Source organism: Rhea americana, unplaced genomic scaffold (assembly GCF_003343005.1).
Source record: "Rhea americana isolate MKP2758 unplaced genomic scaffold, rheAme1 scaffold_2, whole genome shotgun sequence".
NCBI lineage: Eukaryota > Metazoa > Chordata > Aves > Rheiformes > Rheidae > Rhea > Rhea americana.
The window spans coordinates 14,609,921-14,624,038 of record NW_028186149.1 but is presented as its reverse complement, the minus strand read 5'-3'; the positions used below and the strand labels follow the sequence as shown (position 1 = coordinate 14,624,038).

The 14,118-nt window shown below is 34.2% G+C and overlaps 1 protein-coding gene across 1 annotated transcript in view; it reads right to left on the bottom strand.

The window, feature by feature from the left end:
• Window positions 1-245: 245 nt before the first annotated feature.
• The window catches only part of BTBD8 (BTB domain containing 8), a 37,209-nt gene continuing 23,336 nt past the window's right edge, over window positions 246-14,118 (bottom strand). The window contains exons 9-17 of the mRNA XM_085303557.1: window positions 13,731-13,913; window positions 12,792-12,929; window positions 11,607-11,736; window positions 9,096-9,157; window positions 7,389-8,025; window positions 6,941-7,028; window positions 6,230-6,369; window positions 2,702-5,047; window positions 246-1,358 (exon numbers count right to left, since the gene is read on the bottom strand). Coding sequence (XP_085159683.1) covers window positions 889-1,358; window positions 2,702-5,047; window positions 6,230-6,369; window positions 6,941-7,028; window positions 7,389-8,025; window positions 9,096-9,157; window positions 11,607-11,736; window positions 12,792-12,929; window positions 13,731-13,913 — 4,194 coding nt within the window. The 3' untranslated portion in view covers window positions 246-888. The remainder of the gene's footprint in view (window positions 1,359-2,701; window positions 5,048-6,229; window positions 6,370-6,940; window positions 7,029-7,388; window positions 8,026-9,095; window positions 9,158-11,606; window positions 11,737-12,791; window positions 12,930-13,730; window positions 13,914-14,118) is intronic.

Below are 14,118 nucleotides of genomic sequence, written 5' to 3'. Positions count from 1 at the left end.
ATTGAAGCCCAGAGGGACTTCTCATACCAGTCAGACTTTTGCTGTAACAGTGACCAGATTTTTCCTATCAGCACTTTAGAATGAAATATACCTTTAGAGATACTGGACACATTGTTTTAAGAACAGGATCAGCATCCTGCCAACTCCTCTGAATACATGCACTAAGTCATTAAAAATATCATTTAAACATGTGCATTTCCAAGAAAGAAACTGTGCCCTTCCTAGAGCACAGACCTTCTGAAATCTTAGATTTGAACAAAAGACAAATTAAAAAATTTATTGGAAACTTCTAAACAAAAAACAAAAATACAAAAATCAAATCTGGAAGAGACAGATGAAACAAGCTGCTCATATTAATAAAGCCTAAAGCAGATTCATATTTAAACATTTTCTGTAAACAAGTATACTTTTCTATTATTTAAAGCAGCATTGGCACACATCACCTTTTGACACAACTGTTCTAAGTCTTTATTGTTGTAAAATCAAATCACCACACAGAGAAAAAAGGGAGAATAGCTCTACTAGTTGTGCAGTCATCTTTAAATTTTTGCTCAATGAGAAAATTAAATCGCAGAAAGGCGTATAAAAGGGAAAGGAGAAACCTGGGTTTTTCTTTCATGTCATCTGTTTTTTCTAACAAGTCTAGAAAATACATGCTCAAAGTTGATTTAGAAAAAGACACACATTTAAGCTTTGAAAAATTATTGTACTTGTGATTAAATCTAGGTTATAAATTAACATATTTACCTCCTTATATCAGAAAGATTGCCTCAGTTTCAAGAATTTCTTGTTCTTGACTGATGCAGTATTTCATTATTGTATGGAAACAACGCATCAAAAATAGATTTGGGGAATGGGTTGGAGTCCAGTTGCAAACATTTGATCATCTTAATGATGGGTTTCCAGTTCAAGAATTGTCCATTCCCCTTGTGGGGAAGAACAGTCTTCAGATGAAAAGCTTGCCACTGTAATGCTTGCTGAAGAATCTTCAAGTGGAGACATTATTTCAGTCCACCTACTGAAAGTGTCAACTTGTGATGAACCCTGAGGATTAGAACCATCTCGTGCCAGAAACAGTGTCTGATTGATAAGACATTGTGCTAAGTTAAGGTCTTCAGGAACAGAGTTTTTGAAACCTATATTTGAGTCTTGCTCAGATAATAATTGCCTGAGAAGAGTCCAATCCTGTTCTGCAAATTGCTGATCTTCAAAATCCACATCTAGAACTGCTGTTCCCGAATCCATCCTCTGCTCAATTGCTTCTCCAACATCCATCTCATATATTGGAGAAAGGGTTTTTGAAGGTCGATGTTCATACATGCAGGTTTGTGCCATTGTGTCATAATCATCTATGTCTCCTGAAATAATTCACAATACTGTACAATGTAAAAATTGCACATGATCTTCCCCTCAGGGCTGTGTAGAGCAAAATTTAACTCATTCAGGAAAGTCAATCCAACCAGGTTAAAAAAGGGGTGGGCGGGGGAAGGAGTGTAATACAGATTGACAGAAATTGAGGCATTTATTTCCTATATAAAAACAAAGTATGGTTTATAAATTAAAGCAGCAATCATCACTGGTAATTAACATTAAACCTCCATTATAGTTTCTGATACAGAAAGTGACAAGCTATGTAAGTACACATTTAATGCACATGAAATTTCTCAATTACTACATAAATTAAATTTAGACCAGGAGGGGCATGGAGGGAATTAATAGAGAATGATTACTGAATGGTGACTTACGCTATGTCAGCTTAGAAGAGAATTAAATACAAAATAGTTTATCCACAGGCTTATTTCTATACTGCACATGCAGCTGCAGGCAAAAGCAAGCAAACTTAAAAAAATAGTACAGCTTTTAACGTCTTCTTGTTCTGTGATGTAGCTGAACATAGGTCATCGTCAGCATTTCATTACTCTTGAATACACAATAGTTATAATCAGAGCTATTGTATATTTTTGATGGGATAATAAACTGAATCACTGATACAAAAACGACAAAACACAAAACAACTAGACAGGTAATCATCTAACTATGTGAAACAAGTAGAATTTTTCTGTATATAATTATTAGTTCTAAGTATAATCTCTCTTTTAGGAAATTAGCTTTACTGGTAAAATTTAGAATTGTAGACATCTCATAAGCTCTAAATCAGAGTTCAAACCTGCTCCCACTGATGTATATGGCAAATATTCAGTTATATTCAGTGGAAGAAGGATCCAATTTGTGTATAATATAATATATAAATAATTTACAACAGTAATGCATATAGCTGTTAAGTAAACAGTTCAGTGCACTTTAGTTAAGGTTATTACTGTATTATTGCACATCCCATTCAGACATACTCTATGTTGTCAAGCAGACAAAACAAATACTGAGTTTCCATCAAAAGCTGATGCTGTCAGTGTTAAATTGGATCCCAAATAACTGAACTACAGACAACTGTGTCCAGTCTTCCTTTTAGTATTATGTAAAATCTGTTTTCCCGGAGTAGTCAAGTTTCTTATTAACAGCTGGTTATTTATGGATATTTCAAACAGACAAGCATTCTGTACCCAAGTGAAGTACTTTAAAATATTTAAAATTAACATATTTTTTCAGCCAAAATTACTTCAGGATTCAATCCCAGACAAACTGCCAATATTTTCCCTATTAATATGTTTTTGAATGACTGAATGTTTCTATTTCTTTACATTACCTGGAAGTAAATCAGTATTAGCGTATTCAGTAGTTGCTGGTTGACTGTCTCTCACTTGACTTTCCTGAGTCAGTAATTGATTCTTATCGGGTTCTACAGGTTTTGCAGAGCTGCTCTTTTGCATATCAGAATTAGCATCTCTGTGAAGAAGATCCAGATGACATGGTCGTTCTTGAGATTTTGCATCATTGTCTAAGAATTTATTGCACTGTTGAAATTCACTAGCTATTTCATTCTTCGTATTTACTTTTTGCTTTTCTGCTGGTGGACACAGACTTGCTGCACAGTATACCTTCTCTGGACAGTTTTGTTCAGCCGTTGAAGCACCTTGATTCTCCTTTCCTAGGATTTCAGTGTCACAAAGAGAACTTTCACTGTTATCCAGTCTGTTGCCTCTATCCTTATGCTGTTTGCAGTCCAGGAATCCATCTTCAATTTCCAGTGAGTATCTTGAATAAAAAGTCGTTCCGTGATGCTCATGAGAAATACTGTCGAATACATCTGAAGGAGTAAGAGAATCTATTGAATGCTGACGTGATGTACGAGCTTCCGCTCTATCATCTGATCCCATTTCTTCACATTCATCTACTGAAAGTAAAATGGATCGTTTGAAATTTTTAGTTTTAGAAAAGTCTTGTCTTGCAGTATTATTTTCTGTTGCATCTTCAAAAGCTAAATTATCAATTCCTTGGAACTGCTGAGTAGGAACATCTGACGGAGGAAAGTTTTCTGCAACATTTTCTGCTTCAGATCTGTCATCCTCTGTTTCATCAGCAGAAGAAGAAACTTGGTCTGTTTCCTGAGTAAACTGGGCATTGCCAAAAGTAGAACTTTCATTTTCTCTAGTATTGGTCCTTCTTGCACTTTCTTGATGTGACCAGATTTCAGATCTTTTTCTTGGTATTTCATCGTCGCTTGTTGAATTAACACGGAATAGATCAGAACCCTCTTTTTTCATTTTCACTTCTATTCTTAGGCTGCTGTCATAAATTTTTAATTCCTCAGGTGTACTTGTGTCACTACTGCTTCTTCCGAGAAAATCATGGCATAACATAGTGCTGCATTTGGAAATCCCTCTTTCATTGGATCCTTCATCATCCTGAGAGCCTCCAGCATCATAATCTTCTGATCTTGGTTTTATATCATCAGAGGATGTGGTAGCACTGCCAGTATCTGACTCAGGACTCTCTTTTGGATCAAGTGCCCCTGTACTCCAGTGGTCCATGATTTCTGCATTTTCATGTTTTTTTGGCATTTCTGTAGCATCTATAGGCTCTGTGTAATTAGGTGAACATTTTTCTGCTACTTGTTCTGCAGCACATTTTGAAACATCATCTAAATCTTCTGCAACTGATTTGTATTCAGTCAAGGCTGATCTATCACATGAATCATCAGCTGTCAGAAATCCCTCCATATGAATTTGAGATGATATTTCATTCTTTTTAGTGGATATCCTTTTAGAAAAGCTTGGTAAAATGTTTTCACCATAGTTCAGACCTATTTCTGTGTTTAATGTATTACTTTGTTCAGCCCAGACTTCTGCTGCTTCTGAATGTTTCATCTTTTCTCCTGAAGCAGTTGCCTTTTGATTAGTTTCCTTGGAAAAGTCTGAGTATCCATCACTAGCAGACTCTGTGAGACAGTGAAATTCAGCAACATCATCATCTTTCCTTGCATCTTTAAGCTGTTCAATTTCAGTCGCATCTCCGCAGATTTGTTTTGCTTCCATTTCATTTTGGACTGAAACATTTGTTTTAGGAATAGTTTGTTCAATATTTAGAGGAGAAGGTGATTCAGATTGTAATATGTATTCCCCACTGTCGGGAGGATTCAATAATTTTTGTTTATCATGTTGACAGGATTCCAAGAGTATATCTTCTTTGCTGTCTTCCTTCAAAGAGTCCAAATACTCATTTTGCTTTGCAGAACAGCATTCATTATTTTCCTGAAGCTGAACTGCCACAGCATCAGCCGTATGTTTTTCCAGTTTCTGTCCTGAAGTTCTGTGCTCAGAGTTGTGCATAGTCTTCTGGACAACAGGAGATTCACTTCTTGAATGTTTTTGGGCAGAGGAGTGTGATTTTAATGCAGATTGCCCAGCTGTTTTCAGTTTTGGGTCTTTATTGTTCGTATTCTCGCTATGCTTTGACTGAGTCTGAGTTTTAGGTGTTATTTTTGCAGTGGCTTTTGCTACAGTTGTTTGCATCTGTTTAACACTCTTTTTTTTAGTTGAAGGATGTTTTTCTGAAAGTGTTGTCTTAACCAGATGTTGTATCACATATTTTTCTTCATTTTGTTTCAGAGACATTCCTGATTTCAGTGAATTTGGTGATCCTCCCTGAGATCCTAACAAACAAGAGAAAAAAAAGTAAAGATTGTACATTTCAGTCAAAGTATGTAGAATGAATTTATGTCATTTGAGTAATAGTTATTTAACTTTTTTTTGCAGCTAAGGGATTTAAGGCTTGTTAAAGAATTAAAAATTAAAATCTTAAATACAAACACTGGACAAAAATACCACCTTGCATTTATATGCCATGTTTGAAACTAATGCATTTTACAGACTATATGTAAAGGAGTTACTTCACCTGTCACTGAGGGAGTCATCACTGAGGTAGAAAGCAGCAACTAATAGTGCATAAAAACACTGCACAGTGGTTTAACACAGGAAGTGATGAGCACTGTACTCAATTTATATTGCAGAGGAAATGAAAGTAGGCAGAATATAATTTTATTAGTTACAATATGATTAGAACACCAGAATTAATATTCTTGCTCTGTTAGAAAGTGCTGCAAGATCTTTAATGACCACAAATTCGCAGGACCTGTGTTTTATATATCATAATACATTTAAGATAGTATAACTTGAACATTTCCCCCCATCGGTCAAAATGGGATTAAAAAGGGTTCCATCCTTAACATTTTGCATTAATTTTGATTTAAATTATTTGTTTAGATTACACATCTAAGTTTATTATTTACAGTTAATTGCAACTACCTTCTCTGTAACAGTAAAAATCAAATGGAAGCATTTAAATCATACAAAAGATTTTCTTAACTGTTTATTTAGGAAGCTAGTTATGTAAAACAAAAATTACTTTGAACTTGGATTCCACCAGTTTTATAATTACAAAAAAAAATTACAACAGATTATTTAGAAGTATTTCATTCAAGCAGTGTGCACTGTGGATCTTTCATGCATATTATAAATGTTTCATCTACAGAATTACTGTTGAACTCTAGGGTGGCTCCAAGTGCAGAAGTGCAATGTATCAGCAAAATAAAAGACTGCAAAGGAGATTAGAGAGATGGCCTTCACTGCCAATTGGTGGATTTTTCTGCTTGTTTACTTATTGTGGAGTTGCCTCACATTCATTTACATTTTACAGTTTAGGGCTGTCAACAGAAATGAAATATGGAAAATAAACAATTGTTCAGAAGATTTTGCCAAATATTTGTGCTAAAAAAAATAGCATAAAGCTTTACATAACAAAGGAGGACTGTTTCATTGTCACAAYGAAACTTTACCTTGGTTTTGGGGAGAATTGGTAGGTGTGTTCTGTGCCTTCTGCTGAATTGCAGAATTGCTACTCACAGTGCCTTTTCTCTTCAGAGCTGCTTGTACATTTTGTTCATTACACACTTTTACAGTTGATTTTTTTGCCACACTGGAAATAAATTATATGCATTATTTATAGGCTTAAGATCTATAAATGTTTTATGATATTTAAACAAATAATATATGTATTTTAATATACACAAATATGTAACAAAAACATGGAAAATGCAACCTAAKGTTCATAGTGACTTTTCTCTTTTTGAAAATAAAAAATATACACATATGTGTTTATGTATATATATGAAAATAACCAGTTTCACAGGGTTTCAGCTGTCCTCTTGTCTAGTGTTTTTGTAATTCAATCTAAGCTATTCCAGAGGTGACAATTTTACAACACTTTGTATAATCATTAACAGTCCAGTAAGCAGAGTTCTGAATAACCTGTAACAACATTAGAATGATTACTATACAACAATCCAACACAAAGGCAAAAGCAGTTTTATCTTTACAGCAGTGCTCTCAATAGCTATCTTTTGCTAGTAACATGCAACAGAAAACTGTTTTATGTATTCTTAGGTTAAAAAGAACACATTGACTCAGTAGTAAGTTTAATAGCTTAACTGAAAAAGCCCTTCACATACATTTATATATATAAAGTAGCTCATTGAGTTGTAACAAACCTGCTTGCTGCAGCATTAGTCTCAAGCTCAGTCTTTTTTTTTTTGCTGGTAAGTCCATTTGATGTCTTCAAAGACAACTTTGTTTTCACTATAGTAAAGTAAATTCAAAGTTAATTAAAGGGGAAAATGCATACCATACAAATACTGAAAAAAATCTAATCTATGAAACTGAGCTATTGAAAACAGTGTAGATTCTAAACCTGGAAAACTTTACCATTTTACATGGCAGCTAGTTGATGATAGACTTCTTTAAAACATCATAAAATAAAATTTATTAACAGAGGAGAAATTTAATAGTCTTATCTGAAGTTAATATTTATTTACATAGGAACATGTGGATACCATCAGTAGTCTAGATTTTTTTTTTTTAACTCCCTAGGCTGTTTCTCAGTGTATGACCAGCCTGTGACAAGTTAGAAGGGGATTATGACTTTTAATTTTAAATTACCAGTATATTTTTTTTCTTCTTCCACCAATTTATGCTCTTTGGGTTCTTCTGTCTGCTCACTGGCAGGCTGGATATCTATGTTTGAATTTGTTGATTTGCTGGAAGTTCCTGCCCCAGTTAAAGAGGAAGGAGATTCCTTTCCTGTGTTTTTTTTCAATGGCTTTGATTTGATCTGCGCACTTGAGGTTCCAGTCAGCGTTTTAGGTCTAGCACCTGCAGTTTTTCCTTCTTGGTTCTTTAGTCCTTTGCCACTTCCTGAATTTTTCTGTCCACTTGCAGATGAGGTCTTTTCAACGTCTTGCTTGGTAAGCATGCTTTCAGCTTTTACATTTCCATTATTTTCTATTTTTGGCTTTATAACAGCTCTAGCCTTTGGTGAAGCAACTTTTTCTCCAGGTTTTGAATCTTTAGTAATTTTGGAAACTGTTTTTTTGCCATCTTTTCCCTTTACATCCTCATTCTTTGAAGCTTTATTAGTGGTGTTTCTRTTGGTGCTTGATGTATGTCCAGATGCTCCTAATCCGTCAGATTTCATTTTATCCTGATTAGTGGAAGTATCTCCCCAGCAATCTTTCCTGCCTTGTTCTGTCCAGGATGTATTCTTTATACCAACTGATTCACCAGCGGATTTGTTTAGCTAGAAGAAAACAAAAACAAAAAACCCAGAAGAGATTTATTCCACTAAACCATCCATGATCTTTCATTTCTGAAACACAGCTACTATTTTAGTAGTACATGAATCTAAACCAACAAGATTGAACATAAAATTTATATATATATTTCCGGCTCAGACTACTGGCTTTCAAAGATCGAAATGTATCAGAAATGAACTGCAGTGCCCAGTACATCTCTTGTGAAATAGTGCTCTACACAGAGGATATGAAAATATCTAGGCAAAATCTCAATTTTACATTGGACAGATTTTTCTGTGTTATTTATGTGAATAGTGTCTGCTGAAGGAAACTTTTGAGTATATATGCACATACTCCAAAGAGAAACAAAGACTGAATTATTATGAACATAAAACCAAAATTTAATTCAAAACACGTGTGATACAGGAAGTTTTTAACTATTACTAACAGAGTATCCATTAAGCAACTGYAGTTCATTCTCTGTCTCTCAGATAAAGATATTTTCTGGAATACAGAGAATTAAATGAATGAAATGGAATCTTTGTGATACCAAAAATAATTACATTGTATCCATCCCTTAGCATCAAATCATATAAAACCTATACTTTTTTTCTACCAAGTAGTTATGTAATTTCAAGTGAGAATCTCATTATTAAGAGTGATAGCACTAAAATGTATTATTTCAGGGCAGGGAGTGTCGTAGACTGTGCTGTGATGGCTTGTGACAATACCAGAGATTCATTAGCTCAGCAGCAAATCATTTGCTTTGGGAAACAGAGATCAGTTTCATTACGTAGCAACAGGGGAATGTGAGTTTCTGAACACAAATTCCTATCTTTTATTTGAGCTTATCCATTTGAAAATGTAGTAGAGCATAGGATGAGTCCTAAATGGATTTCCAGTAATGGACATTACAGATTTTGATGAAACACTAGTTTACAAGGAAAATATAAAATTTCAAAAGTAAATKCTATTAATTAATATGTGATAAATTTATTTTAATTATTTACTTTTTAATCTGATATTAGGTTTACAAGCTTTTGAGTATTTTTAATATTTGGATGTAAATGTTTACCTGAGAACTAGTGAATACAGGTTTTTTGCTAAGTCTTCGATTATCACCCTTGTCAAAAGCCGCTGTAAAAGGGAAAAAAGCATTTTCTTTACTGTTGTGCAGGAGAGGAGGGAGAGASAGAAAACAGTCCAGCCTACTCAATTAGCATGTTCTGAAATGAGAAAGCAGTTCTTTAGGCTGTGTAATTACTCTAGGAAGGCTAATTTTGCTGACATGGCAAATGTTAAGCGGAGAAGTATGTTTTTATGTTCATGTGGCCACAGGCAAGTTGTTTAACTCTTCTGTTTCCCCTTCTGCATGATATGACACACTTGTATCTCCAAGCTTAGCTCATTAAAGGCTTGCAGTGAACTGAGATCTTTGAAAATATGAACAAAAATATACCAAAAAAAGAGACTTTCAAAGTTTGCAGAAGTTCTAAAGCCAAAGTATCTCATAGCAGTATATGGCAATATCTCTTTAGTCAGCATACAGCCTAATGTCATGAGTTATCCTATGAGCAGTGAATGCTTTTTTTTTTTTTTTTTTTTTTGGACTGTTCTACTTTGGGAGGGAAGCATTTTTCAATAAAGCCTTTAAATCAATTGTGCTTCTAGAATAGAAAAAGGATATTTATAGACACTGTACAGACCGCAAATTGTTAAGGACTTTTTTTTGATTGTATTAGTGTTCCAGCTGGAAAAAAGGTTTTACAAAAAAAGGATTAAAAAAAATCAAGCACTCGTCCCTCATACTCTTACATACATAGAAACATATTTACATTTTCTATGTACATATTTATACATAGAAAAAACATATCAACGTATAACAATAAGATGAAAATTCTGCTGAATTCTCATTTAAGATACTAAATTTTATACAAATCTGTAAAAATCACAAAATAAAAGGTATGCTGAAAATGGCACCACAGGGACCTAATGCTTTTTCCAGCAATGACTCTGCACATTAATACACACTAATATATTAGACAAAACCTATATAAACCTATGTCTAGGAAAACACAAAAAATGTTGTGAATGAAAAACCCACAATATTATGTCATCTTTTGTGGCATTTTTCCTTCTCCTTTATAGTGTGCTAATTCTATACAGGCTAAATCCTTAAAGAGTAAGCCACCACCAGAAATCTCTAAAATTAAAGTTGATTTAAATTATCCCAGACAGATTTCACCTGAAGATTAAAATTAGTCTGACAGTATTGCATAATTGCTTCATCTATAATTAAAAACTGATAATTCACACAAACATTCAAGTCTGTCTGTCTACAAATAAAATGTGTCACAGCTCCGAGTTACAGTGTAAAAGATAAAAACAATTTCTGGCAAGATGGAGTTCAGACAACTAATGGCACACCTCAGTTTTATTTATTTATTTAGCATTGAAAGCCCGGTGTAAAAGGGCCTAAACATAATTTAGAACAAGGATGCAAATATATATATTAAAAAAAATAATAAAAAAGAGAGAGAGATTGTTTCTGAAGCCACCTCCCCAGCTTCTAAAGTTCTTTATATTCTAGGAAGAAATCATAAGCCTGTTCTATAAAGTAGCAAGGAGAACTCGCTTGGCTACACCCATAAATCATGCTTATAAAGACTGACACTGTATCTTTCTCTCAACATGTAATTCTAGATTAAAATTTTAATCTCTAAGCATCAACAATTCTATTACTGTAATATTCTAGATGCTAATGTCTTTAACAAAAAGGACATTCAAGTGTTTACCTTTTCTTTGAATCAAAAGTGATTTGGTTACACAGAAGTCTTCAACACATTTTTTCTCCTGTAACACTGTACTATAAAAGCTAATACTCAGCCATAAACCTAACTCCATCATCAGTTCCGCACCCTCAGAATACTTGTGTACTTCAAAACAAAGAAACGTTCAGAACAAAAACTCCTTTCTGTTGGAAGCTGAAGTACATTTTTAGAGAACACTATGCAGCTCCTTAGGGGCTCTCTGCAGTAGCATACACAGTATCACAATACCAATCAACTGCGAAGTCAAGCCATCTGCATTTACTCACAGACCACGAGATGAGCATTATGCAAGAGACAAGCAATATATATACAATGATATAGAAAACCAGTAAAAGATAGAAAGCAAATTCATAAAACTCATAGAACTGATAATCAGCTTTGTGCAGATTTAATTCATCCACAGGGCTTATCTCCTTAAAAAGGAGACAGATAAGTCCTACTGCAATATTTTCAATAAAACAAGAATAGAATCAATCTGCATATCTTTGGTTGCTATTGCATACGCTCCCAGAAAAACAAAAGAAAAAAAAAATCCCAACAAAACAGGGGGGACCTATTCACAGAAAATGATTTGCTGATTTCCATGCCTGAAACTAACTAAGCATGCTATTTTGCTTTCAGTTCTGAAACTGCTTCAGAAACCTAGAGCATTACAAACCTTGTTATAATTTCTTTCTGACTCCCCAGTACTGCCTAAATTTTGTATACTAAACAGATTATTAAATAGCTACAATGCCCTTTGATGCCACACATACCTGCCTCTATTTTTTCTTGATGGTCTGGCCTCATCAGCTTCCAGCCTTCTGTGTGACGAACAGCATAAAAAGACTGAACCAGGAAGACCCAGAGCTTATCACGCAGAGCCTGGATCTTGCACGTAAAACCCTGTGTTCAAGTAACAAATCAGCAGCTGGCGAGAGGCATATTGTCATAGCAACCAGTCATTATTCCTTTCAGAATCTACTTATTCTCTAAGCTAGATCAATGATGTCATCACTTATATTTTATGATGGCCTGGTAGATAGAGATGCTGTTTTTGAAAGCATAGTCCACCCCTGTAATTTTTACAATACTTTGAAGCCAAACCACTTCAAGGCATACTAAAGCACTAGAAAACACAACCTTTTTTTTTTTTTTTTTTTTTTTTTATGAACCCTTAATAGCTCTTTACTATCAGCTATGTCACAGCAAGGTCAAATACTCTAGGGAAAAATAATGCATCTGATTAAATTTTCATTGCTTTTACCAAGACTATCTGCAATAGCACCAGATCACAGTAATTCATTTTGCATTTATTTTTCATTTTTTGCTGGTAGCATCATTCTGGATTTTAATCAGTATGTCATATTACTCATGAATTATCCCTAGCATTACAGTCAAGCACATCTTGAATGTTATTATTCATTATTTAAATTGTGGGAATATACACACCATGTTACACACACACACAGACAGACACCTCCCCCCAGTCCACAAAATGCATCAGATTAAGAAGCCCTCTTATTTCAGAGGACATAATATTAAACAAAAGCAAATGTGCTATGCTTTTTACAAAATGGGAAAAAAACCCAGACATACATTCAGTCAGACAGAGAATAAGCTCTCTTCCCCAGTACAGTGGAGGTAATTGAACATTTTAGTAAGTCTTCCTGCATCACAAACTTAAAATGATAGCAAAGATCAACAGAGTAATGGTGCCCATGAGAATCGTATTCTCACTAACATGCAATACATACTAATACAATACTAAAATAAAAAAGTCATTATGCAGTAAACTACTACCCATATTTTCTGCACCAACAGGACTTTGGACTGAGGCTAGTGTCTTTCTGTGTTCATCTAATTGCCTGAGCTCAAACTGCGTCATCTGATTTGAACCCTTACACAAAACAGTATCAGAATACTTTTTTCCTACAAGCACTGCACGTTATAAAACCTACCATCTCCTTCACATTTGTGGAGTTCAACAACATATCCACAGCTACAAGAAGCAAGCAGCTGTTTTCAGTATTAATACTTCTTTCAATTGCATTAAAAATTAGTTCTAGAAGGTCAGGTTCGCTGCTCATTGCCTGTGCCTGAGGAAACAACAAAAGGCAGCCATTTAAAACAAGAGTGTACTTTGTATGCAGAACAGAAAGGGTCGGTTATCACATCAGTGTGAGAGGCATGCCAAAAGCTGAACATTTTCCTGTGTACCTATTCCATACTCCTTCCCCCTCGAGATCTCTGCAAGAATCTTGAGACCTCTGGTTAACCCAAATTTTAGGAACATACAGCCTGTGAAGAATTTGCGGCCACACACGACAAAATCCAAAATGTTTTAACATCTTCATATTTAATTTTTTAAATTTGTTAATATTAAAAAAAAAAAAAAAAAAAAAAGCTTTCATGGGCAAAATGGACCTGGTAGATGAGTAGGTAAGTTCTAACTAGGACCTACAACATTGTCGCATTCTTGCATCTCTCAGCAAAAATCACTGGCAGTTCGAACATGCTGCTAATAATCATAATAATTCCTACAGGTATATGCTGTCATGTSGGGGGACCCACTGTTATAGAAAATTGTTGGAAGTTTATGTACCTATTTATCTCTTTGTGACCCAGAAATTGTCCTACTAAATTCACTGGAACTTCTATATAATTTAGGCATATACATGAATGCAGTATTAACCCTTAATTTACTTTAAAATAACGCTTATAAAAATGGCCCAATTCTATATTAATTTTCCATATAAACATACTTTAAAACAAAAAAATCATTCTTATTATTTAACAGCCAGAACTATTCAAAGTGTAAATACAATTTAAATTTTATACAATTTTTATACAGGTATTATTATTGCATTAACATACAATAACTTGAGAATTTTTTTTACCTGCAACAAAATATAGAAGCCTTCACTTTGTACTATATGTAGGAAGTTTGCCACAATAAACRTTATGCATTCTTCTTGTAGCCTAGATGCCAAGGCAAAAGCTGTCTCAGTCCATTTCACTTGAGGAAGACTACTRATCAGCCGATCACTTTCCATCAAAAGCAAAGGAGCATTCGTATGGTTCTGAAAATAAAAACAGAAATTAGCCTGTTGTGGAATAACCACCTAAAGAATTGCTGCTTATAGAACAGGTTCTGTTCAGTTATTAAGCACTTACACAAATATCAAAACCTTATTTAAATAAATTTGGATTTTTATAACTCAAGACATCATACCTACCTTAAGGGTTAAAAGCTAAAGAAAACCTGAAAATCTAGCACTTCTGTTT